This window comes from Salvelinus namaycush, unplaced genomic scaffold, assembly GCF_016432855.1.
Source record: "Salvelinus namaycush isolate Seneca unplaced genomic scaffold, SaNama_1.0 Scaffold269, whole genome shotgun sequence".
NCBI lineage: Eukaryota > Metazoa > Chordata > Actinopteri > Salmoniformes > Salmonidae > Salvelinus > Salvelinus namaycush.
This window is the reverse complement of record NW_024059552.1, coordinates 85,289-110,073: the sequence shown is the minus strand read 5'-3', so window position 1 is coordinate 110,073 and position 24,785 is coordinate 85,289. Positions and strand designations below refer to the sequence as shown.

Sequence of the window (24,785 nt, the reverse complement as noted above, 5' to 3'; positions counted from 1 at the left end):
CTCTCTCTCTCGCTGCCTCTCTCTCTCTCTGCCTCTCTCTCTCTCTCTGCCTCTCTCTCTCTCGCTGCATCTCTCTCTCTCGCTGCATCTCTCTCTCTCGCTGCCTCTCTCTCTCGCTGCCTCTCTCTCTCGCTACCTCTGTGTGTGGGAAGAGCATGGTGGGCCTCGGCCAAACATAGGGGTGGCTGCTGGGCTGGTTAGTGGCTGCTGTTTGTGTGGGGAGTATTTTCTACCTCTTCTTGAGCCTGGACCAGCAGTCATCATTTTAAACTGATTTAGTTTGATGAGAGTGCTGTGGTTTCTCCAGTGCTGCTTAGTGTATTTGATTATCCCTATTTGTGTGTGTGTGTGTGTGTGTGTGTGCGTGCAGGTGTGCAGCTGACGTGCCCCAACAACAGAGTGCCTGTTCTCCAGCGATGCCCACACACCGAGGGCCTCCCACCCAGAGAGAGGGAGCAGGCTGGCCCCGACCTGGAGGAGAGGAAGAGGGGGATGATGATGGAGAAAGAGGAGAGGGTGTGTGTGCTCCCACGGGAGTGGTCTGCCAGCCTGCCCACGGCCCCAGTGGAAAGGCTGGCCCAGAAGGATGCCAACCCTGGCATCATGCCCACCATGCCCACCGCGGTGCCTGGCAGGAAACACGCATATGCCCTGGAACCGTGCCAGCCACTCCAGGCCGACAGCCAGGGGAAAGAGCGGGAGGAAAATGAGAGAGAAGAGGAGACGATGGATGTTCCAGCCAAAAGAGCCAGGCTAACAAACGGTAAGGGCCCTCGGCATGGATCTATTTACCTCTCCTTTATTCTTCCCTTCCTCTTTCTCTCCCTCCTTCCCCATCCCTCGCTCAGTGACAAGAGAATCCCCCCATCCTGTCTGTCATCACTCTCTCCCCTGCCTGGATTCATCTGCTTTCATGTACCTGGGCTCTCACTCCTTCTCTTCCTCTCTCCCTCTGTCGTTCTCTTTTGTGGTGGTGTCTTTCTCAGTCTTTTCATGTAGTGTGATTTGTGTTCAGTTGCCTACACGAAACCAAACACACAAACACACACACTCAGCTGTGATTCGTCAAGGGGCTCTGCTGTGTCGAGCTTCACAAACACACCAGTTTGGTTTCAACCCAAAATAACCTTCTGAGCATCGCTACTTTATTTAAAACTCTGTGGAATTGCTCCCATTTGTTGTTAGCAGGGTGTTGGAGGTGAGCTCTTTCAAAACAGCACAGCTTTTCATTTAAAAACAAATGTTTAACTTCTTTTATTAGCTGAGCTTCCAATGCAACTAAATTCATTAGATTCAAGCGCATTTCGTTACAATTCTGCCTCTTTACATGGAAAAGATCAACTGGATTTTTCCACCCAAATGTCATTTGAGAAAGATGTGTTTTCATGTGTTTTCTGTTCATTATCAGATGATTTGTATTTGAAAGTGTTGTTGGATTTGGGGAGGGACAGTGAACAGGAGATGGAGAGGGTTTCTGGTGAACCATTACAGCCTCAATGGTGTCTTTTCTCTTTCATCTCCAGTAGGTTGTTGCTCTGACTGAACTTCATAAATCATCCAACCCACACTGACTTGGTTTCCCAAACGTTGATTTAACCCCTGGTGGTCCATCTCCCCAGGCCCCACTGAGCCCGTCCCAGAGGAACTAAAGAACCTCAAGGTGTGTATCGAGCTGACCGGCCTCCGACTCAGCAAGCCCCGCCTCGCCCAGGAGCTCAGCCAATGGCAGGCCGCCACACAGAGGTCGACAGAGGTCAACGGAAGCATGGCCATGACGACGGCCCTGCCCAACGGGTGCCCCGAGGTTGGCGTCACAGACAGGAAGGTTGCCTCACAGGAAGACCGGAGCCTGAAACGCAGGTCAGAGGTCAACGGCCACGCCTGCTGCCATGAAACGTTTGGTCACGGCGACATCGAGCGAGGTACGCTAGAGTTTGGGTTTCGTATAATAATAATCCATCCAACCATCCTTTCTGGCAGATGTTGACAACAGTTTTCAGTAGAGTCACGGAGGCATTGGGCTGTGTGGATGTGGAATGCATGATAATCATGATCTTTACAACCGTCCATAAAGAACAATAACCACACCTTTTATTGACTCAACATCAATAAAAGCCACTCCAGCGCTGTAGCGTTGAGTCACTCACTGCATTCAGCACCATGAATGTATTTCACTGCACATTTCACTGTGCATTTCACTGTGCATTTCACTGCACCTATTTTATTAGTAAAACATTTTGGGGATGAGCTTTGCTCCCAGTTTTCACTGTAGGCTACGGGCGTGTTGCCTTGGCCAAACGACCTTGAAGATTGGCCTGTCGCCAGCTAGCTAGCGTAGGCTACGTGTTGTATGTTCCCTTTGGGGTTACAGAGAGAACAGAGCTCAGGGAAGTTGGCTGAGCAGTGAACGTGAAACACAAGGTGTTGGTGTGGAAACGAAGGCAGGAGCAGTCGTTTTGGGGACATGTTAGTGGTTGTCTGGGTGACAGACGGCTTGTACCTCTCTCCTCTCGAGATTTCTGTCTGTCTGACTCTCGTGCTCTCTCTCACACAACGTTCTCTCTCTCTCTCTCCCACTACCTCTCTCTGGCACTTAAACGATATCGCCGTGGCAACTCGTGCCTGGGCATAATGAGGCGTGAGATTCCACCGTTAATAACACTGGTAGTTCAACCAGCAGTTCTCTCTCTGCTTTTTTCTGGGGGTTTTTCTCTCTCTGCCAGCCAAAGTATTTTCTCCCCCTCTGTCTCTCACTTTCTCATCTCAGCGTCTCCAATTTAGCATCTCTGATTTATTTCTGCTAGTCACCTGTTCATTTCTTCTCGCCTCTCTCTTTCTCCTATCTCTCTCCTTGATATCGTATCCTTCTTCCTTGTCTTCAGTAAAGAGTGTAACTGTGTGAGTGCTCACGGCTCCTCTGACGTATGGAACATGCAGAGGTGTGTGTCAGTCAAACTGCTCTTCTCTGAATCACTTTTCAGCCATGTTGCATTCTAATGGTTGTTTAACGAACCTACAAGCACACACACACACACACACACACACACACACACACACACACACACACACACACACACACACACACACACACACACACAACGGTCCACAAATAGATATCCGCTTTGCAACAGACACACACACTCCTTCGCATCCCCTGTGCTACACACACCCCTCAGTCAGACACACACACACACATCCTCTGTGTAAGTGACTAGACACGTTGTCCCAGGGTTTGTCAGGGTGTTTAGAGGTGTGTTCAAAGCCCCGTTGTCCCAGGGTTTGTCAGGGTGTTTAGAGGTGTGTTCAACGCTCCTCCACTTTGTCCCAGGGTTTGTCAGGGTGTTTAGAGGTGTGTTCAACGCTCCTCCACGTTGTCCCAGGGTTTGTCAGGGTGTTTAGAGGTGTGTTCAACGCTCCTCCACGTTGTCCCAGGGTTTGTCAGGGTGTTTAGAGGTGTGTTCAAAGCCCCTCCACGTTGTCCCAGGGTTTGTCAGGGTGTTTAGAGGTGTGTTCAACGCTCCTCCACGTTGTCCCAGGGTTTGTCAGGGTGTTTAGAGGTGTGTTCAACGCTCCTCCACGTTGTCCCAGGGTTTGTCAGGGTGTTTAGAGGTGTGTTCAACGCTCCTCCACGTTGTTCCAGGGTTTGTCAGGGTGTTTAGAGGTGTGTTCAACACTCCTCCACGTTGTCCCAGGGTTTGTCAGGGTGTTTAGAGGTGTGTTCAACACTCCTCCACGTTGTCCCAGGGTTTGTCAGGGTGTTTAGAGGTGTGTTCAACGCTCCTCCACGTTGTCCCAGGGTTTGTCAGGGTGCGTTGACTAATCTGAAGATGTGCAGCTGCACCCCAGGCAGATAAGAGCCCTGTTAAACCTTTAGTGGTGTAAAAGGGGTTGAATAGGATGAGGGGTGACATGATGTTTAAAGTGGGTCCTTTAAGCAGGAAACACAACAGTACAGGGTATTAATGACACCTTATTGGAGAAGGGAAGCGGTTTACACACCACACATGCTTTGGTGCACTACACCTCTCTGGGGACTGTTCCCTGTGCTGGGAGGGAGGGGGGGTCAGAGGTAGCTAGGGGATAATAGTCATCACCCTGCATACTGCGAGACAGGTTGACACACACACACACACACATGTACAAACACACTTGTGTGTGTGTGTTCTCTGCAGATAGGAATTGTTTGGTGGTAAGCAGAACATGTGCCTATTGTTGTCATGGTACCCAGTCTGTCCATAGAGTACTTGAGACACGCACACAATATAGAACGTGGCATTTTTTTCCTCACACCATTTAGCCCCTCCTCCATTTAGCCCCTTCTCCATTTACTAGAAAAGAGCTGTGGTGTGTGACCAGGTAAGTGTGAGAACGAGTGTGTGTGTGTGGTGGATTGGCCTCTCCCCTCTGGATATCCTCAGAGGAGGAGGAGGAGAAAGGAGGAAGGCCATTTGCAGCGAGCCTCCCGCCCAGCACGATAAATCATTTACCAGATGGACGAGTTAAACCTCCCCACTGGCTCTCTGGAACCGCCTCTCTTTCTCTTCACCACGTGTGTGTGCGTGCAAATGAGTGTGTGTATCGCTGTGTATTGCAGCTGCACCCAGGGTCTGTCATTCCGTATGTTTCATGCCGCTGTTGGTGCACGCAATGGAAAACAGCTGACACACACCCTCCTCTCGCGTCCCCCCACTCCCTTGTGTTTTCTCTCGCTCTCTCACTCTCTCCTGCACTCCCTCTCGCTCTCTTTGTTCTGCTCGTTCTCCCTCCCCCGCTCGCTCGCTCTCTCTCGCGCGCGCTCTTTGTCTCGCAGGCTTGCTGCCCTTTTGCAATCACTCTCCATCTCTTGCCCACCCAATCTCTCTCACCTCTCTCTGTTTTCCCCGTCTATCTGTCATATTTCATATATCCCTCCTGTATCCCATAACCCCCTCCTCTAGATCAGAATCCCCAGATACCACGGAGGTCTTCGTGAGAAGGTCACTCTAGCGTTCAGTCCCAGACCTCTCTGTCTCATCACGTTCCCTAACGAGACCTGGGAGGAAAGTCCTCTACATGCTTGTTTTGGTTTCATCCTAGAAAAGAGAGACACTTGGTGTTGGCTGTTGCACATGGCCTTGAAACCAACAATATTCCATTCTATCTTTATCAGGTCCACCAGGTGTGTTGGTGCTGGGCTGGAACAAAAGCCTCCACCCCAGTAGTGCCAGGGGATAAGTAGTATTTGTAGTGTCATTTAGCTGGTTGTATTTGCTCTGTGGGAAATGGTTCTGTTTGCCGGGACTTGATCAGCTAACCTCTCCCATCCCTCCCTCTGTCTAGTGGTGCTGCCGTCTGTTCCTCTGACCCCAGCGCATCGGGACCGCCTCTCCCGGACCCCGTCCAACACCCCTGTCAGAAAACCACCCCTGCAGACCACCACCCCTGCCCTCACCCCCTTTCACTCCCTGGCCCCTGCACACCCCCACATCACCCTCACCCCCAGCCCTCCACGGCTGTCAGACAAGAGACAGAGGCTAAAAGAACACCGCAGGACCAGCGCTTTGGGACTGGGACCCCCCCACACCGGCCCTCACCCCGACCATGACCCCAACCCAACGGGGGACCTGGTGGCCCCCAGACTCCGTCGGCACGGCGACCAGGACAAGCCCAAGGGCAAGCGGCAGTGCAAGACTAAACACACCAGCCAGAGGGAGAGAGAGGGGCTGGGGCCGGGGAATGAAGAACTGAGGGAAGAGAGGGAGAGAGAGAGGCTGGGGCCGGGGCCGGGGAATGAAGAACTGAGGGAAGAGAGGGAGAGAGAGAGGCTGGGGCCGGGGAATGAAGAACTGAGGGAAGAGAGGGAGAATAAGGTGAGTACACACACTCCTTTTCACGCTTTTGTGCACACACTCTTGCGGAAACATTCTCTCTGTTTTTTTGTCATCCTCTCTCCCAGTGTGTGAGAGATCGAGTCCTCTGTGTTCCACTGTGTGTTCCCATTGGCTGAAACCCCCCCTGGGCAGAGGTCCTTAAATATGCTTCAAATCACAACCATGTTGATTATTACAATTATGGAGCTTATTGGAGCTCACTGGGAAAGCTCAGAGGGAGGTGTGCTTGGGGTCACCGCGAGTGTGTGTTTGTGTGTCGCTGCTGTGACCTCCCCCTGCTCTGAGCACAATCCGCCCCAGACTGGAAGAGGAGTAGGGATGGAAGGAGTGAGGGAGGAAGGAAGGGAAAGAGGGCGGAGGGTGAGTGTGCTCTAGAGGTCTGGACTGTGTGATGGAAGCACATTCTCCACAAAACACAGCAACCCCAGGGAGCAGGAATGGGCCTCGGCTGGTGTGTCATGTCTGTGAGAGCCTTGTCTCTGGCTATGTAAATCACATCACAATACTGAGTATACTGCAGGAGTTGTGCTGTGTGAGTTATGTGTGTGTGTGTGTGCTGGCGTGTCCGTCCAGCCCTGAGGAATTACCCAGCGCAGCAGCTGTCAGCACGGCACCTGCAGAATCACACTACGTACACACACACACACACACACCACACACACACACACACACACACACACACACACACACACACACACACACACACACACACACACACACACACACACACACACACACACACACACACACACACACACACACACACACACACACACACACACACACACACACACACACACAGCCCTCCTCCCCGAGCTTCTCTGCTCCCTTTCCTCTCTTTCTCCTCCTCCTTCCTCCTTCCGCCTGCTGCGGTATTCACACACACGCACACACACACACACACACACACACACACACACACACACACACACACACACACACACACACACACACACAGAGATCTCTCCGGGGCAGACGCGGTGGCTGTATCCTGTTTGCCATTCGCTGGCTGCTGCGAGCGCCGTCGCTGACAGACGTGTCCAAACACACACACACAATGTGCAGATCTATATCATAAAGCATCATAACGTCTTTCATGTTACTTTCCTTTTAGAAGCGTCACGTTCATTTAACGTGTCTTCAGAATGTGTCAAATCAGAATGTGTCTAAATATGGAGGGGTTTTCAGATCCCATTTAAAATATAGCATTTTATAATCTCATACATGGATGTAATATTTACATAAAACGTTGTCACAATCAGGGATAACAATCTAGATGTAGCAACCATTAACTATTGATGTTAACTGGATAACCAACCATTAACTATTGATGTTAACTGGATAACCAACCATTAACTATTGATATTAACTGGATAACCAACTATTAACTATTGATATTAACTGGATAACCAACCATCAACTATTGATATTAACTGGATAACCAACCATCAACTATTGATATTAACTGGATAACCAACCATCAACTATTGATATTAACTGGATAACCAACCATCAACTATTGATATTAACTGGATAACCAACCATCAACTATTGATATTAACTGGATAACCAACTATTGATATTAACTGGATAACCAACCATCAACTATTGATATTAACTGGATAACCAACTATTGATATTAACTGGATAACCAACCATCAACTATTGATATTAATTGGATAACCAACCATCAACTATTGATACTAACTGGATAACCAACCATCAACTATTGCTATGAACTGGATGGCCAACCATCAACTATTGATATTAACTGGATAACCAACCATCAACTATTGATATTAACTGGATAACCAACCATCAACTATTGATATTAACTGGATAACCAACCATCAACTATTGATATTAACTGGATAACCAACCATCAACTATTGATACTAACTGGATAACCAACCATCAACTATTGATATTAACTGGATAACCAACCATCAACTATTGATATTAACTGGATGGCCAACCATCAACTGTTGATACTAACTGGATAACCAACCATCAACTATTGATATTAACTGGATAACCAACCATCAACTATTGATACTAACTGGATAACCAACTATTGATATTAACTGGATAACCAACCATCAACTATTGATATTAACTGGATAACCAACCATCAACTATTGATACTAACTGGATAACCAACCATCAACTATTGATATTAACTGGATAACCAACCATCAACTATTGATATTAACTGGATAACCAACCATCAACTATTGATATTAACTGGATAACCAACCATCAACTATTGATATTAACTGGATAACCAACCATCAACTATTGATATTAACTGGATAACCAACCAACTATTGATATTAACTGGATGGCCAACCATCAACTATTGATGTTAACTGGATAATCAACTATTGATATTAACTGGATGGCCAACCATCAACTATTGATGTTAACTGGATAACCAACCATCAACTATTGATGCTAACTAGATAACCAACCATCAACTATTGATGCTAACTGGATAACCAACCATCAATTATTGATGCTAACTAGATGGCCAACCATCAGGAATGTGTGTTGAAGATATATGAGTAGAATTTGTAACTGCAGTGTTGTTGAAGATATATGAGTAGAATTTGTAACTGCAGTGTTCAAGATATATGAGTAGAATTTGTTAATGCAGTGTTGAAGATATATTAGTAGAATTTGTAACTGCAGTGTTGTTGAAGATATATGAGTAGAATTTGTAATTGCAGTGTTGAAAATATATTAGTAGAATTTGTATCTGCAGTGTTGTTGAAGATATATAAGTAGAATTTGTAATTGCAGTGTTGAAAATATATTAGTAGAATTTGTATCTGCAGTGTTGTTGAAGATATATGAGTAGAATTTGTAACCGCAGTGTGTTGCAATAATGGCTTTGCCTAACTTATAACAGTGTTACAAAGGTAGCGTATGAGGAAAATCAGCTTTTTGTTAGGAGCTTTACATTTTGGAGTAACAATTGGGTGTGCGTGTGTTTCCTGGGGCATTTCTGGCGGTGGGCAGTCAAGTCACGCTCTCGCCCCCCCATCTCTCTGTGACAAGCCAGTGCTCATGGTTATAAATGACTTTGCGAGGCCACGGCCAGGGACCCTGGAGAAGCGCTGACATTTATTAGCCCCGCCACCGCGCAGCCACCACGTGTGTGTGTGTAGGGCCCGCAGTGCACACACACACACAACCTGTGGTCGAGAATAATTAGCACTTCACCCTAGACTAGACTAGCGACCCTAATCTCCATAGAGGGACAGAAAGAAGGAGTAGGAAAAAAGGAGGGAGAGAGAAGAAAGGAAGTGGAGGACGGCATAAAGGATAACCTCGGCAGAGAGGGACTGAGAGAGGGAGGGATGGAGGAGAAAGGAAGTGGAGGACGGCATAAAGGATAACCTCGGCAGAGAGGGACTGAGAGAGGGAGGGATGGAGGAGAAAGGAAGTGGAGGACGGCATAAAGGATAACCTCGGCAGAGAGGGACTGAGAGAGGGAGGGATGGAGGAGAAAGGAAGTGGAGGACGGCATAAAGGATAACCTCGGCAGAGAGGGACTGAGAGAGGGAGGGATGGAGGAGAAAGGAAGTGGAGGACGGCATAAAGGATAACCTCGGCAGAGAGGGACTGAGAGAGGGAGGGATGGAGGAGAAAGGAAGTGGAGGACGGCATAAAGGATAACCTCCGCAGAGAGGGACTGAGAGAGGGAGGGATGGAGGAGAAAGGAAGTGGAGGACGGCATAAAGGATAACCTCCTCAGAGAGGGACTGAGAGAGGGAGGGATGGAGGAGAAAGGAAGTGGAGGACGGCATAAAGGATAACCTCGACAGAGAGGGACAGAGAGGGAGGGATGGAGGAGAAAGGAAGTGGAGGACGGCATAAAGGATAACCTCGGCAGAGAGGGACTGAGAGAGGGAGGGATGGAGGAGAAAGGAAGTGGAGGACGGCATAAAGGATAACCTCCTCAGAGAGGGACTGAGAGAGGGAGGGATGGAGGAGAAAGGAAGTGGAGGACTGCATAAAGGATAACCTCCTCAGAGAGGGAGGGATGGAGGAGAAAGGAAGTGGAGGACGGCATAAAGGATAACCTCGGCAGAGAGGGACTGAGAGAGGGAGGGATGGAGGAGAAAGGAAGTGGAGGACGGCATAAAGGATAACCTCGGCAGAGAGGGACTGAGAGAGGGAGGGATGGAGGAGAGCAGCTCAGACTGTAAAAATAGAGGGAAGGGGAGTCTGAAAGAGGGGCCGCGCTCTGATAGCCTCAGTATCGTGTTCCTCTTTCAGACTCTTTCTCTCCTCTCCTCCTCTGTTCTGTTCCCCCACTCCACGGCCATGTGTCAGTATGGGACGAGCCTGTAGCGCAGCGTCTTGTCGAGCCACACACACACACACACACCCACAGGAAAGAGGATAGCGTTATCTCAGGATGTGTGTGTGGAAGATTTCTGTGGAAGATCTGACATGCAGACTCTTATTACGTTCTCCCTCTCTCTCCCTCCCCCCATCACACACAGCAGGTCAAGGAAAAGCGATGCAGCGAGAAGCGGAGGAGGTCTTCATCCCTGTCGGATTACTCCCACTCCTCCCCTGCCCCCCCTCTCACACCGCCCCCCCAGCTCAGCCCTCTGCCCAGCCCTACAGAGACCCAGGACCGCACGCCAACCCCCTCCAACCCCCCGCTGCCCACCTCTACCCCTACCAGCCGACCCATGCCTCCCGAGGCCCGCAGGCTCATCGTCAACAAGAACGCAGGAGAGACCTTGCTCCAGAGGGCTTCCCGCCTAGGATACGAGGTAAGATGATTTAATAACATGTGTGGAAGGGCTGTGTGGGGTGCTAGTGTGTTGGTTTGAAGGGCTGTGCGGGGTGCTAGTGTGTTGGTTTGAAGGGCTGTACGGGGTGCTAGTGTGTTGGTTTGAAGGGCTGTGCGGGGTGCTAGTGTGTTGGTTTGAAGGGCTGTGCGGGGTGCTAGTGTGTTGGTTTGAAGGGCTGTACGGGGTGCTAGTGTGTTGGTTTGAAGGGCTGTGTGGGGTGCTAGTGTGTTGGTTTGAAGGGCTGTACGGGGTGCTAGTGTGTTGGTTTGAAGGGCTGTACGGGGTGCTAGTGTGTTGGTTTGAAGGGCTGTGCGGGGTGCTAGTGTGTTGGTTTGAAGGGCTGTGCGGGGTGCTAGTGTGTTGGTTTGAAGGGCTGTACGGGGTGCTAGTGTGTTGGTTTGAAGGGCTGTGCGGGGTGCTAGTGTGTTGGTTTGAAGGGCTGTGCGGGGTGCTAGTGTGTTGGTTTGAAGGGCTGTGCGGGGTGCTAGTGTGTTGGTTTGAAGGGCTGTACGGGGTGCTAGTGTGTTGGTTTGAAGGGCTGTGCGGGGTGCTAGTGTGTTGGTTTGAAGGGCTGTATGGGGTGCTAGTGTGTTGGTTTGAAGGGCTGTGCGGGGTGCTAGTGTGTTGGTTTGAAGGGCTGTACGGGGTGCTAGTGTGTTGGTTTGAAGGGCTGTGTGGGGTGCTAGTGTGTTGGTTTGAAGGGCTGTACGGGGTGCTAGTGTGTTGGTTTGAAGTGCTGTACGGGGTGCTAGTGTGTTGGTTTGAAGGGCTGTACGGGGTGCTAGTGTGTTGGTTTGAAGGGCTGTGTGGGGTGCTAGTGTGTTGGTTTGAAGGGCTGTACGGGGTGCTAGTGTGTTGGTTTGAAGGGCTGTACGGGGTGCTAGTGTGTTGGTTTGAAGGGCTGTGCGGGGTGCTAGTCTGTTGGTTTGAAGGGCTGTACGGGGTGCTAGTGTGTTGGTTTGAAGGGCTGTACGGGGTGCTAGTGTGTTGGTTTGAAGGGCTGTGTGGGGTGCTAGTGTGTTGGTTTGAAGGGCTGTGTGGGGTGCTAGTGTGTTGGTTTGAAGGGCTGTACGGGGTGCTAGTGTGTTGGTTTGAAGGGCTGTGTGGGGTGCTAGTGTGTTGGTTTGAAGGGCTGTACGGGGTGCTAGTGTGTTGGTTTGAAGGGCTGTACGGGGTGCTAGTGTGTTGGTTTGAAGGGCTGTACGGGGTGCTAGTGTGTTGGTTTGAAGGGCTGTACGGGGTGCTAGTGTGTTGGTTTGAAGTGCTGTACGGGGTGCTAGTGTGTTGGTTTGAAGGGCTGTACGGGGTGCTAGTGTGTTGGTTTGAAGGGCTGTACGGGGTGCTAGTGTGTTGGTTTGAAGGGCTGTACGGGGTGCTAGTGTGTTGGTTTGAAGGGCTGTGCGGGGTGCTAGTGTGTTGGTTTGAAGGGCTGTACGGGGTGCTAGTGTGTTGGTTTGAAGGGCTGTGCGGGGTGCTAGTGTGTTGGTTTGAAGGGCTGTACGGGGTGCTAGTGTGTTGGTTTGAAGGGCTGTGCGGGGTGCTAGTGTGTTGGTTTGAAGGGCTGTGTGGGGTGCTAGTGTGTTGGTTTGAAGGGCTGTGCGGGGTGCTAGTGTGTTGGTTTGAAGGGCTGTGCGGGGTGCTAGTGTGTTGGTTTGAAGGGCTGTGCGGGGTGCTAGTGTGTTGGTTTGAAGGGCTGTACGGGGTGCTAGTGTGTTGGTTTGAAGGGCTGTACGGGGTGCTAGTGTGTTGGTTTGAAGGGCTGTGCGGGGTGCTAGTGTGTTGGTTTGAAGGGCTGTGCGGGGTGCTAGTGTGTTGGTTTGAAGGGCTGTACGGGGTGCTAGTGTGTTGGTTTGAAGGGCTGTACGGGGTGCTAGTGTGTTGGTTTGAAGGGCTGTGCGGGGTGCTAGTGTGTTGGTTTGAAGGGCTGTGCGGGGTGCTAGTGTGTTGGTTTGAAGGGCTGTGCGGGGTGCTAGTGTGTTGGTTTGAAGGGCTGTACGGGGTGCTAGTGTGTTGGTTTGAAGGGCTGTGCGGGGTGCTAGTGTGTTGGTTTGAAGGGCTGTGCGGGGTGCTAGTGTGTTGGTTTGAAGGGCTGTACGGGGTGCTAGTGTGTTGGTTTGAAGGGCTGTACGGGGTGCTAGTGTGTTGGTTTGAAGGGCTGTGTGGGGTGCTAGTGTGTTGGTTTGAAGGGCTGTACGGGGTGCTAGTGTGTTGGTTTGAAGGGCTGTATGGGGTGCTAGTGTGTTGGTTTGAAGGGCTGTACGGGGTGCTAGTGTGTTGGTTTGAAGGGCTGTACGGGGTGCTAGTGTGTTGGTTTGAAGGGCTGTGTGGGGTGCTAGTGTGTTGGTTTGAAGGGCTGTACGGGGTGCTAGTGTGTTGGTTTGAAGGGCTGTATGGGGTGCTAGTGTGTTGGTTTGAAGGGCTGTACGGGGTGCTAGTGTGTTGGTTTGAAGGGCTGTACGGGGTGCTAGTGTGTTGGTTTGAAGGGCTGTATGGGGTGCTAGTGTGTTGGTTTGTTCTTCTGTCTCTCTCTCCCTGGGTAGTTTTTCGTTCATTCTCTCCATCTCGTTCAGTTTACGTCTGCTAGTTCTCTCTCCCTTCACTTGTCTAAGAGACGAGAGGCCATGTGAGAGCCCTCCACCAGGCACAGAGCAGTCGCCTAGCTAGCATACACACTGCTTTCCCTCTCTCTCTCTCACACACACACACTGCTTTCCCGCATACACTCATCCTGCTCTCTCCCACACAGACTTGCTGGAGTACGTCTCTGCTCTCTCTCACACAGACTTGCTGGAGTACGTCTCTGCTCTCTCCCACACAGACTTGCTGGAGTACGGCTCTGCTCTCTCACACACAGACTTGCTGGAGTACGTCTCTGCTCTCTCCCACACAGACTTGCAGGAGTACGGCTCTGCTCTCTCACACACAGACTTGCTGGAGTACGGCTCTGCTCTCTCACACACAGACTTGCTGGTGTACGTCTCTGCTCTCTCCCACACAGACTTGCTGGAGTACGGCTCTGCTCTCTCACACACAGACTTGCTGGAGTACGTCTCTGCTCTCTCCCACACAGACTTGCTGGAGTACGGCTCTGCTCTCTCACACACAGACTTGCTGGAGTACGTCTCTGCTCTCTCCCACACAGACTTGCTGGAGTACGGCTCTGCTCTCTCACACACAGACTTGCAGGAGTACGGCTCTGCTCTCTCACACAGACTTGCAGGAGTACGGCTCTGCTCTCTCCCACACAGACTTACTGGAGTACGTCTCTGCTCTCTCCCACACAGACTTGCTGGAGTACGTCTCTGCTCTCTCACACACAGACTTGCTGGTGTACGTCTCTGCTCTCTCCCACACAGACTTGCAGGAGTACGGCTCTGCTCTCTCACACACAGACTTGCTGGAGTATGTCTCTGCTCTCTCACACACAGACTTGCTGGAGTACGTCTCTGCTCTCTCCCACACAGACTTGCTGGTGTACGGCTCTGCTCTCTCACACACAGACTTGCTGGAGTACGGCTCTGCTCTCTCCCACACAGACTTGCTGGTGTACGGCTCTGCTCTCTCACACACAGACTTGCTGGAGTACGGCTCTGCTCTCTCCCACACAGACTTGCTGGAGTATGGCTCTGCTCTCTCACACACAGACTTGCTGGAGTACGTCTCTGCTCTCTTCTCTCTCCAAATCTCCAGTAGCTCTTAACCCTTTCCTACCACATCCAACCCAGTTTCCCAAAACTATATTTTTTAAAAGTGCCCCTAAAAAACCCACAATTTGGATAAAAATTAATCTTCTCCCTTTCCTGGTCTAAACCCTGGGAATATTAGGAATATTGGGATTAAGGCCGTCCATGACTAATTTGTCCCCCCAGATTAATGAGCCTGTGGATTAGTTCCAGCAGGGCTGCCTGAAAGGACTGGCACCGCTCGCAGGAAACCAACCATTAATGCTGTTTGGAACGCATGACTCGTCCTCTCCCTCCCTTCCTCCTCCCTTCATCCCCGTCTTCTTACTCTCCAGTGCAAAAACATTGTAGTTTTAAAGGAGACTGCAGTAGAAAGACAACCTTTTGTGACGCGGGGAGATGAGCTGGGGGTAGAGAGGGTCTCAAACTGAATGTGGTTTTTACTTGAGGTGGACAGCAGGACAGATAGAGTTGGTGTTGGAGGGAATTGGCAGTGTGTTCTATGAAATGGGAAGATATAACGGTTTGGAGGTGGGAGAAATGGTTTCCCTCTAGATCAAAGGTAGGTTTGGTTTTAGTAGACCAGTGTCTGTGGCCAGGGTTTTGAGTGTGTGTGTGCTCTCCGTAGTGTGTGTACTGGAGGCAGTGAGGCATGCGCTCCAGACGGAGCTCTTTGATTTATACGAGAGGAGGAGAGGAGGAGGAGGGCAGATTTAATCCTGTAGCGTCCACTCTCCACCTCCCTTTCCTTGTTCTTCTTCTCCTCCGCTAGCCCTGTCCACCCCTGAGCCCTCTCTCCCCCCCTCGTTCCCCGCTCGGCGCCGCTAGCCCTGTCCACCCCTGAGCCCTCTCTCCCCCCCTCGTTCCCCGCTCAGCGCCGCTAGCCCTGTCCGCCCCTGAGCCCTCTCTCCCCCCCTCGTTCCCCGCTCGGCGCCGCTAGCCCTGTCCACCCCTGAGCCCTCTCTCCCCCCCTCGTTCCCCGCTCGGCGCCGCTAGCCCTGTCCACCCTTGAGCCCTCTCTCCCCCCCTCGTTCCCCGCTCGGCGCCGCTAGCCCTGTCCACCCCTGAGCCCTCTCTCCCCCCCTCGTTCCCCGCTCAGCGCCGCTAGCCCTGTCCACCCCTGAGCCCTCTCTCCCCCCCTCGTTCCCCGCTCGGCGCCGCTAGCCCTGTCCACCCCTGAGCCCTCTCTCCCCCCCTCGTTCCCTGCTCGGCGCCGCTAGCCCTGTCCACCCCTGAGCCCTCTCTCCCCCCCTCGTTCCCCGCTCGGCGCCGCTAGCCCTGTCCACCCCTGAGCCCTCTCTCCCCCCCTCGTTCCCCGCTCGGCGCCGCTGGACATGGCTGCTGTGTTTGAGCGTAAATCCAACGGCATCTTGTTTTTCTAGCCTTCAGGGTTTTTTCCTCCCCTCCCTCCGTCTCTCCCTCCCTCGCTTCCTCTCTCTCTCTCTCTCCCTCCTTCGCTTCCTCCCTCCCTCTCTCCCTGGCTCCCTCCCTCCTTCAGCAGGCCCCGACAGGAAGCTTTTCTAACTGCCTGCGTGTGATAAGCCACAAGCAGCTCCCTAGGGCCGCCCGCACTCTCTCTCTCTCTCTCTCACGCACACAGCGCAGCGCAGCATGGCACAGCAGACAGTGAGCACTGTAGAGAATGCAAGAGCAAGAGAGAGAGGAAGACTGTGAAATACGACAGGGCTGCGAGGCCGGGCCTTTCAACGCGCCGCTCCCTCCCTCCCTCTCCTCCCCCACTTCCTCTCCTCCTCCCCCTCCACTCCACACGCTGGGCTTGCCGCCTGCACGCCTGCTTTCGTTTCACAGCCCCTCCAAAACAAATTCCAGTCAGTGTGCAAAACTGGGAGGCTCCGTTGGATCGATCTCTCCCGCAATCTTCACACTTGTATCACTTAGCCTTAGGACTGCCTTTAATTACACACACTCACAGCGCACACACGCACACACTCACACCACACACATGCAAATTCACACTCGGATTGTGGAATATCACTCCGGCAGCAGTGCAGAATCTCAATTGCTGGGGTGTGTGTGTGTGTGTGTGTGATGTATATATCTACAGTGAGTCTTGTGTATTTGCGTGTGGGTTTGGAGTGCAGTGTTTGAGTGGAATGAGGATCTGTGGTGAGGCATGGCGTTGGTTTGTGCTTCTTACTGTGGATGCAAGAGACTGTTGTTTTTATCTGCTTGAATGGTTGACGTTGGTCATGCAGCCATTTCCATAGTCTCTCTGATCACAGCATCTATTCATTATTATAACTGGGAGAGAGCACCTATCAGTTCACCACTAATAATATTTAGATTTTATTCAGCTGTTTTGCTTTGTCTTATTTATTCAGATGAATTGGGTGTATTTGTTAAATAGGGAATATCTAGATCATTTGTGACTTTGTTTGCCGCTAAAATAAGCGATAGGATCCATCCACCATGTTGCTTGCTTCTGTCATGTATGTGAGGTCAATGTTCATGGACGGAAGGAGGTGATGGAAGGAGGTGAGGGAAAGAGGTGAGGGAAGGAGGTGACGGAAGGAGGTGATGGAAGGAGGTGAGGGAAGGATAGAAAGTGCATAGTACTGAGACTGGTCCTCCTGTCTTTGTGTTGTCACTCTCTTGTCACCGACCAGCTAGCAGCGCCATACAAACACACACACACACACTCGACACAGTGTGTCTCCACTCAACACAGACACACAGCCCTACCGGCTGTTGCCTTTTAGTCATTTAGCAAACGCTTATCCAGAGTGACTTACAGTAGTGAGTACATACATTTAATATAATATTTTTGTATTTTAATTTTACTGGTCCTCCGTGGGAATAGAACCCACAATGCTCTTCCAACTGAGCTACACGGGGACCAGCCAAAAGCCCTTTGACATGCATACACACAAACACTCACTTCCTGCATATTTCAGAATCCTTTAGTCTTTGCGATGCGTGTCGCGACACATGAGTGGTCGCTCTCTCTCTCTCTCTCTCTCTCTCTTCACAATCCTGCCGTGCCGAGGATGCCAATGGGATATGTTAATGAGGCTGGGTTGAAAATGAGTCAAGGCTTTGTCCTGTACCTGCCAGAACTAATAACACACACACACACACACACACACACACACACACACACACACACACACACACACACACACACACACACACACCGGGATGGGCACACCTAATTGTACTCATTTGCATGCTTACGTGTCCAAAGTAACTGATTGTCCTCACACATGCCATCCATAAAAACCACTGGAGGTTTTACTTCCTCAAGAGTTCACACGAATGACCTTTAAAAACACACGTGCAGCACATTCAATACAGACACTCATAAAGGCTAACAAACACCTATAGCTCTGCCCTCTAAAAATGCATGCTCACGCCATCTCTTTCACCCGCTCGCTCTCACTCACACACACACACAGGCCCTTATGTGAGAGTGCTGTAGGGTGTTATCGCAGCTCGTATCCTCCTCTCTTGTCTGTCTGCCAGACCTCAGAGACGCAGCCGTTCAGACACATCCCCAGTGCGTGCGTGCGCGCGCACGCACACACACACACACCCTCTCCATATCCCCAGGCCCCCCACTGCTCTCTCGACACCCCCCCTCTCGCCACACTCCCCCTTCAACGCTGTACTCCCACTCACTGGCTGAATGAGTACAAGAAAAAAGCCAGAGAAACGAGAAGGAGAAAGGAGAGATCACGCCCGCTCAATTAAAAGCTCCACTTAGTGTGCCCCGGCCTTTTCACGCTCCCCCTCTTTTTTCCCTCCTCTTCTCCCTACTCCTCTGTTCTTTTCTCTCCATCGTAATACACTGTGTGGTCTCCTAGTCTTTGTCTGCTGGTGAATGCAGGGTAAAATTAGAACCAGCATCAGAGAGAGCTCTAAACCACGCTGTTGTTTTTCACTTCCTGATTATCTAAACGGCGCCGGCCTAGGTGACGCTTAGGACACAGTGAAAAATGGACAATATGCCCGTGTAGCGTGTGTGTATGTCCGAGTGTGCGTGTGTGTCCCAGTCTGTCAAGTGTTAGTAGATGAGAAACAAGGCTTCAGCATTCTCAAGGTTGGAATCTCTCGCTCTCCTCGCTCTAACCTCCATATGCATTTCAATTCTAACACTTCTTTGTGAGACTTGTCTATCATTAGCGTATGTGTGGGTTTGTGAGGGAGTTAGGTAGGTAGTGTGTGGTTGTGTTCTCTAGGTGATAGAGTAGCTAGAGGGTTAACAGTCTGTGGGGGGGGTGAGTGAGCTAGAAGGCCATCCGCCCTGAGGAGGGAGAGATTAAAGAGGAACTATGAAAGGAGAGAGGGGAGAGGGAGGAGAGAGGGGAGAGGGAGGTGAAAGGAGAGAGGTGAAAGGGGAGAGGGAGGTGAAAGGAGAGAGGAGAGAGGGGAGAGGGAGGTGAAAGGAGAGAGGGGAGAGGGAGGTGAAAGGAGAGAGGAGAGAGGGAGGTGAAAGGAGAGAGGAGAGAGGGGAGAGGGAGGTGAAAGGAGAGAGGGAGGTGAAAGGAGAGAGGGAGGTGAAAGGAGAGAGGGAGGTGAAAGGAGAGAGGGAGGTGAAAGGAGAGAGGGAGGTGAAAGGAGAGAGGGGAGAGGGAGGTGAAAGGAGAGAGGGAGGTGAAAGGAGAGGGAGGTGAAAGGAGAGAGGGAGGTGAAAGGAGAGAGGGAGGTGAAAGGAGAGAGGGGAGAGGGAGGTGAAAGGAGAGAGGGAGGTGAAAGGAGAGAGGGAGGTGAAAGGAGAGAGGGAGGTGAAAGGAGAGAGGGAGGTGGGTGTTTTACTGCGACGGGAAAGAAATCAACAACCCTGTGCTCTCCGCTGCGCTCCTCTCCTCTGGCGGCCATTAAAGCTGTGCTTTATCATGTGTTTAATGCCCCGCTTAGCTCCACCGACCGACCAGCCGGCTGGAAAACAGACAGACCTCCACAGCTCACTACAGCCCGCTGTGCTTTTAATATGTGGAACTGTACCATGTACACGTTCATAGCAAAATTAGGCCTAGTAGCTACCACACCACAGTAGTAGACTAGTAGCTACCACAGTAGTAGACTAGTAGCTACCACACCACAGTAGTAGACTAGTGGCTACCACACCACAGTAGTAGACACCACATCACAGTAGTAGACTAGTAGCTACCACACCACAGTAGTAGACTAGTAGCTACCACACCACAGTAGTAGACTAGTAGCTACCACACCACAGTAGTAGACTAGTGGCTACCACACCACAGTAGTAGACACCACACCACAGTAGTAGACTAGTAGCTACCACACCACAGTAGTAGACACCACACCACAGTAGTAGACTAGTAGCTACCACACCACAGTAGTAGACTAGTAGCTACCACACCACAGTAGTAGACTAGTAGCTACCACACCACAGTAGTAGACTAGTAGCTACCACACCACAGTAGTAGACTAGTAGCTACCACACCACAGTAGTAGACTAGTAGCTACCACACCACAGTAGTAGACACCACACCACAGTAGTAGACTAGTAGCTACCACACCACAGTAGTAGACTAGTAGCTACCACACCACAGTAGTAGACTAGTAGCTACCACACCACAGTAGTAGCTACCACACCACAGTAGTAGCTACCACACCACAGTAGTAGACACTACACCACAGTAGTAGACTAGTAGCTACCACACCACAGTAGTAGACTGGTAGCTACCACACCACAGTAGTAGACTAGTAGCTACCACTCCACAGTAGTAGACTAGTAGCTACCACACCACAGTAGTAGACTAGTAGCTACCACACCACAATAGTAGACACTACACCACAGTAGTAGACTAGTAGACACCACACCACAGTAGTAGACTAGTAGCTACCATACCACAGTAGTAGACTAGTAGCTACCACACCACAGTAGTAGACACCACACCACAGTAGTAGACACCACACCACAGTAGTAGACTAGGAGCTACCACACCACAGTAGTAGACACTACACCACAGTAGTAGACACCACACCACAGTAATAGACACCACACCACAGTAGTAGACTAGTAGCTACCACACCACAGTAGTAGACACCACAGTAGTAGACTAGTAGCTACCACACCACAGTAGTAGACACTACACCACAGTAGTAGACTAGTAGCTACCACACCACAGTAGTAGACACTACACCACACCACAGTAGTAGACACCACACCACAGTAGTAGACTGGTAGCTACCACAGTAGTAGACTAGTAGCTACCACACCACAGTAGTAGACTAGTAGCTACCACACCACAGTAGTAGACTAGTAGCTACCACACCACAGTAGTAGACTAGTAGCTACCACACCACGGTAGTAGACTGGTAGCTACCGCGCCACGGTGGTAGACTGGAAGCTACCGCGCCACGGTGGTAGACTAGTAGCTACCGCGCCACGGTAGTAGACAGGTAGCTACCGCGCCACGGTAGTAGACTGGTAGCTACCGCACCACGGTGGTAGACTGGAAGCTACCGCGCCACGGTGGTAGACTGGAAGCTACCGCGCCACGGTGGTAGACTGGAAGCTACCGCGCCACGGTGGTAGACTGGAAGCTACCGCGCCACGGTGGTAGACTGGCAGCTACCGCACCACGGTGGTAGACTGGTAGCTACCGCGCCACGGTGGTAGACTGGAAGCTACCGCGCCACGGTAGTAGACAGGTAGCTACCGCGCCACGGTAGTAGACTGGTAGCTACCGCGCCACGGTGGTAGACTGGAAGGTACCGCGCCACGGTGGTAGACTGGAAGCTACCGCGCCACGGTGGTAGACTGGAAGCTACCGTGCCACGGTGGTAGACTGGAAGCTACCGCGCCACGGTGGTAGACTGGAAGCTACCGCGCCACGGTGGTAGACTGGAAGCTACCGCGCCACGGTGGTAGACTGGTAGCTACCGCGCCACGGTGGTAGACTGGTAGCTACCGCGCCACGGTGGTAGACTGGCAGCTACCGCACCACGGTGGTAGACTGGTAGCTACCGCGCCACGGTGGTAGACTGGAAGCTACCGCGCCACGGTGGTAGACTGGTAGCTACCGCGCCACGGTGGTAGACTGGAAGCTACCGCGCCACGGTGGTAGACTAGTAGCTACCGCGCCACTGTGGTAGACTGGTAGCTACCGCGCCACGGTAGTAGACAACTATAAAGCAGCTCTCGAGGCGGAGGACACCGTTTGCTTTCAGCGCTGAAGTGTTTGAGTTGAAGTAGTGTGTTTGAGTGGAGAGGGACTGTAGGGCCTATGTTTGACCACTGTTGGTGAGCAGTTTTTTGGAGAAGAGTCCATTTGAGAAGAGTGGGGGCTGCTGGTCGTTTGAACACTGTGTACTGTGTTATGGTCTATTTTGTTGTCCACCAGGCATGCCAACCGCAATGCAAGCTCTCGCTGTTTAGCGCTTAAGTTGCCACGGCACTGGCAGTAGCAGGAGTTGTACTCATTTGTTGCCACGGCAGCCACACGACCACGCTGTATCTAAAGATACAGACACTGTGTGTGTGTGTGTGTGTGTGTGTGTGTGTGTGTGTGTGTGTGTGTGTGTGTGTGTGTGTGTGTGTGTGTGTGTGTGTGTGTGTGTGTGTGTGTGTGTGTGCTCGCAGCTCACAGCACGGCGGTGGGGAGCTGTGAATGAATTCTATGAATACGGGTCGGGAGGGAGGGCACGTCAAAGCAGCGCTACGCTAGCTGAATGCTAATGTCTGTTTCTGCTCTCTGTGTGGAGCGCTGCTGCTAGTCTCTATCTTTCTCACTCTCTTTCTCTGGACCTCTCTCTCTTTCCACGCTTCGCTACCCTGGTTCCTTCTGTTTGTCTGGGGTTGTGTGTGTGGTTTGATGCTAGCCACACTGGGCTGACTGGAAGGGTGTGTATGGTTTGTTAACGATGCCAGCCGCGCTGCGCAGCGCTGTCTGACACAGGTAAATGAGCACATAGACAGAAGAGAGACTGCTGTCGACCTAATGCTTATTTCGCTTTATTCTGCTGTTCTCATTCTGACTGAATTCTATCATTAACAACATACTACAGGACTACATATTTCCGTTATCGATGACTTTTTAGGTATATACATTCATATGCCATGCTATGTTGTTATGTTAGGTCTCTCTTTATGTAGTGGTGTCTCGTGGTTATGTGTGTTTTGTCCTATATTTACATTTTTAATCCCAGCCCCCGTCCCCGCAGGAGGCGTTTTGCCTCTTGGTAGGCCATCATTGTAAATAAGAATTTGTTCTTTGCTGATTTGCCTAGTTCAATAAAGGTTATATAAATAAATAAAATATTCTCATTGCTTTGGTCAGGCCTTGGAGTCAGCAAACTGTCTATAGAATTGCAATTAATTATAATTCTTTGCCACTGTGACTCATGACATGAGTCATGTTAAAGGGATACTTCAGGATTTTGGCGATGTTTCCCAGGAGTCAGAATAACTCCTGGATACCATGTATGTCTCCGCATGCGGTTTGAACGAAGTTGCTAACTAGCGCAACTGTAATTGCTAACTAGAGTTATCGCAATGCCTAGAAGAGCATACCTCTAACTTCCTTCATACTGGACTCAAACATACAAATGGTATCCACAAGTTCATCTGAGGCTGGGGACGTAAATAAAGGGCCTCATTGCCAAAATCACAAAGTATCCTCTTAAGGCCAGGCACAGAAAGTGAAAGTAAGTGAATTGAAATTGAATCCCTCCTCAATGGAAAAATAATTGGCAGTTTTTTTTAAATTCCAAACCTGAATTCAATTTGGTTTAATCCCCTTTACTGAATGGAGTTGGGTGGGGAGAAACAATTTAATGGCCCCTGCTTCCCTGCTGTTGGGTTAAAGGATCTCTCTGCTAGGAAGCATTCCGGCTCAAACATACTCTCCAGTGGCTCAGAATCCCAGGTTTTTAGGAGCAACTGCGCAGCCATTGTGGATATGGTCCATAACTGGCCAGCCTGAGCCATCACACACAGCCATCCAAATCCATTACCCAGATGTTAGTAGAAAATATATGGGACCGTTCAGGAGGGACAGATTGACTGGGCTATTTTGAGCCGCCCAGGCAGCCGTTTGATAAGACTTATTGAAAAATGAAAGGCTCGGCGACCACTCCACAGCATTTGCATAGAGATGGGAATCAGAGCGGAGGCTCCTGTAATGGCTTACCTTCCACTGCCCTGGTTGAGAGGATGAGGGATGAGAACCGCACAGATCCAGTTCTCTGGACCAGTTCCATTTCAATCTCTCTTGGACACCATCTTCTGATATTAGAAGGACTGGCTAAGAGGGGCTAGGTAGGGTTGAGTCAGTCTGTTACAGATAGTGTAGTACATACTTGATATTAGGACTGGCTAAGAGGGGCTATGTAGTGTTGAGTCAGTCTGATACAGATAGTGTAGTAGGTACTATACTGAGGAATAACATGGGGTCTAGGTAGGGTGTAGTCAGTCTGATACAGATAGTGTAGTAGGTACTATACTGAGGAATAACATGGGGTCTAGGTAGGGTTGAGTCAGTCTGATACAGATAGTGTAGTAGGTACTATACTGAGGAATAACATGGGGTCTAGGTAGGGTTGAGTCAATCTGATACAGATAGTGTAGTAGGTACTATACTGAGGAATAACATGGGGTCTAGGTAGGGTTGAGTCAGTCTGATACAGATAGTGTAGTAGGTACTATACTGAGGAATAACATGGGGTCTAGGTAGGGTTGAGTCAGTCTGATACAGATAGTGTAGTAGGTACTATACTGAGGAATAACATGGGGTCTAGGTAGGGTTGAGTCAGTCTGATACAGATAGTGTAGTAGGTACTATACTGAGGAATAACATGGGGTCTAGGGTTAAGTTGGATCTTAGAAATAGACTAAAGAACCCAAGAGTGTTCTCATTCAAATGTGTCGTCGGTTTGATCTAAATCTAACTTCCTACGGCTGTTGATGAATTTCACCCTTGTCAGTGTGTATCTGTTTCTTTTAAATGGCTGCAATCCCGTTAACGGGATCGATATGACAACAGCCAGTGAAAGTGCAGGGCGCCAAATTCAAACAACAGAAATCTCATAATTAAAATTCCTCAAACATACATGTGTCTTATATAATTTTAAAGGTAATCTTGTTGTTAATCCCACCAAAGTGTCTGATTTCAAATAGGATTTTCAGTGAAAGCACCACAAACGATTATGTTAGGTCACTGCCAAATCACAGACAAACACAGTCATTTTTCCAGCCAAAGATAGGAGTCACAAAAAGCACAAATAGAGATAAAATGAATCACTAACCTTTGATGATCTTCATCAGATGACACTCATAGGACTTCATGTTACACAATACATGTATGTTTTGTTTGATAAAGTTCATATTTATATAAAAAAATCTGAGTTTACATTGGCGTGTTACGTTCACTAGTTCCAAAAACATCCAGTGATTTTGCATAGCCACATCGATTCAACAGAAATACTCA

At 50.3% G+C, this 24,785-nt stretch overlaps 1 protein-coding gene across 2 annotated transcripts in view; it reads left to right on the top strand.

The window, feature by feature from the left end:
• LOC120039386 (BCL-6 corepressor-like) overlaps positions 1–24,785 on the top strand; it is a 68,637-nt gene that overhangs the window by 25,248 nt on the left and 18,604 nt on the right. The window contains exons 5-8 of one of the 2 annotated variants that reach the window (XM_038984817.1): positions 371–763; positions 1,620–1,922; positions 5,320–5,849; positions 10,388–10,663. In XM_038984817.1, the coding sequence (XP_038840745.1) occupies positions 371–763; positions 1,620–1,922; positions 5,320–5,849; positions 10,388–10,663 (1,502 nt within the window). Of the gene's footprint in view, positions 1–370; positions 764–1,619; positions 1,923–5,319; positions 5,850–10,384; positions 10,664–24,785 lie in introns of both variants that reach the window. The other variant, XM_038984816.1, reaches the window with a different exon arrangement.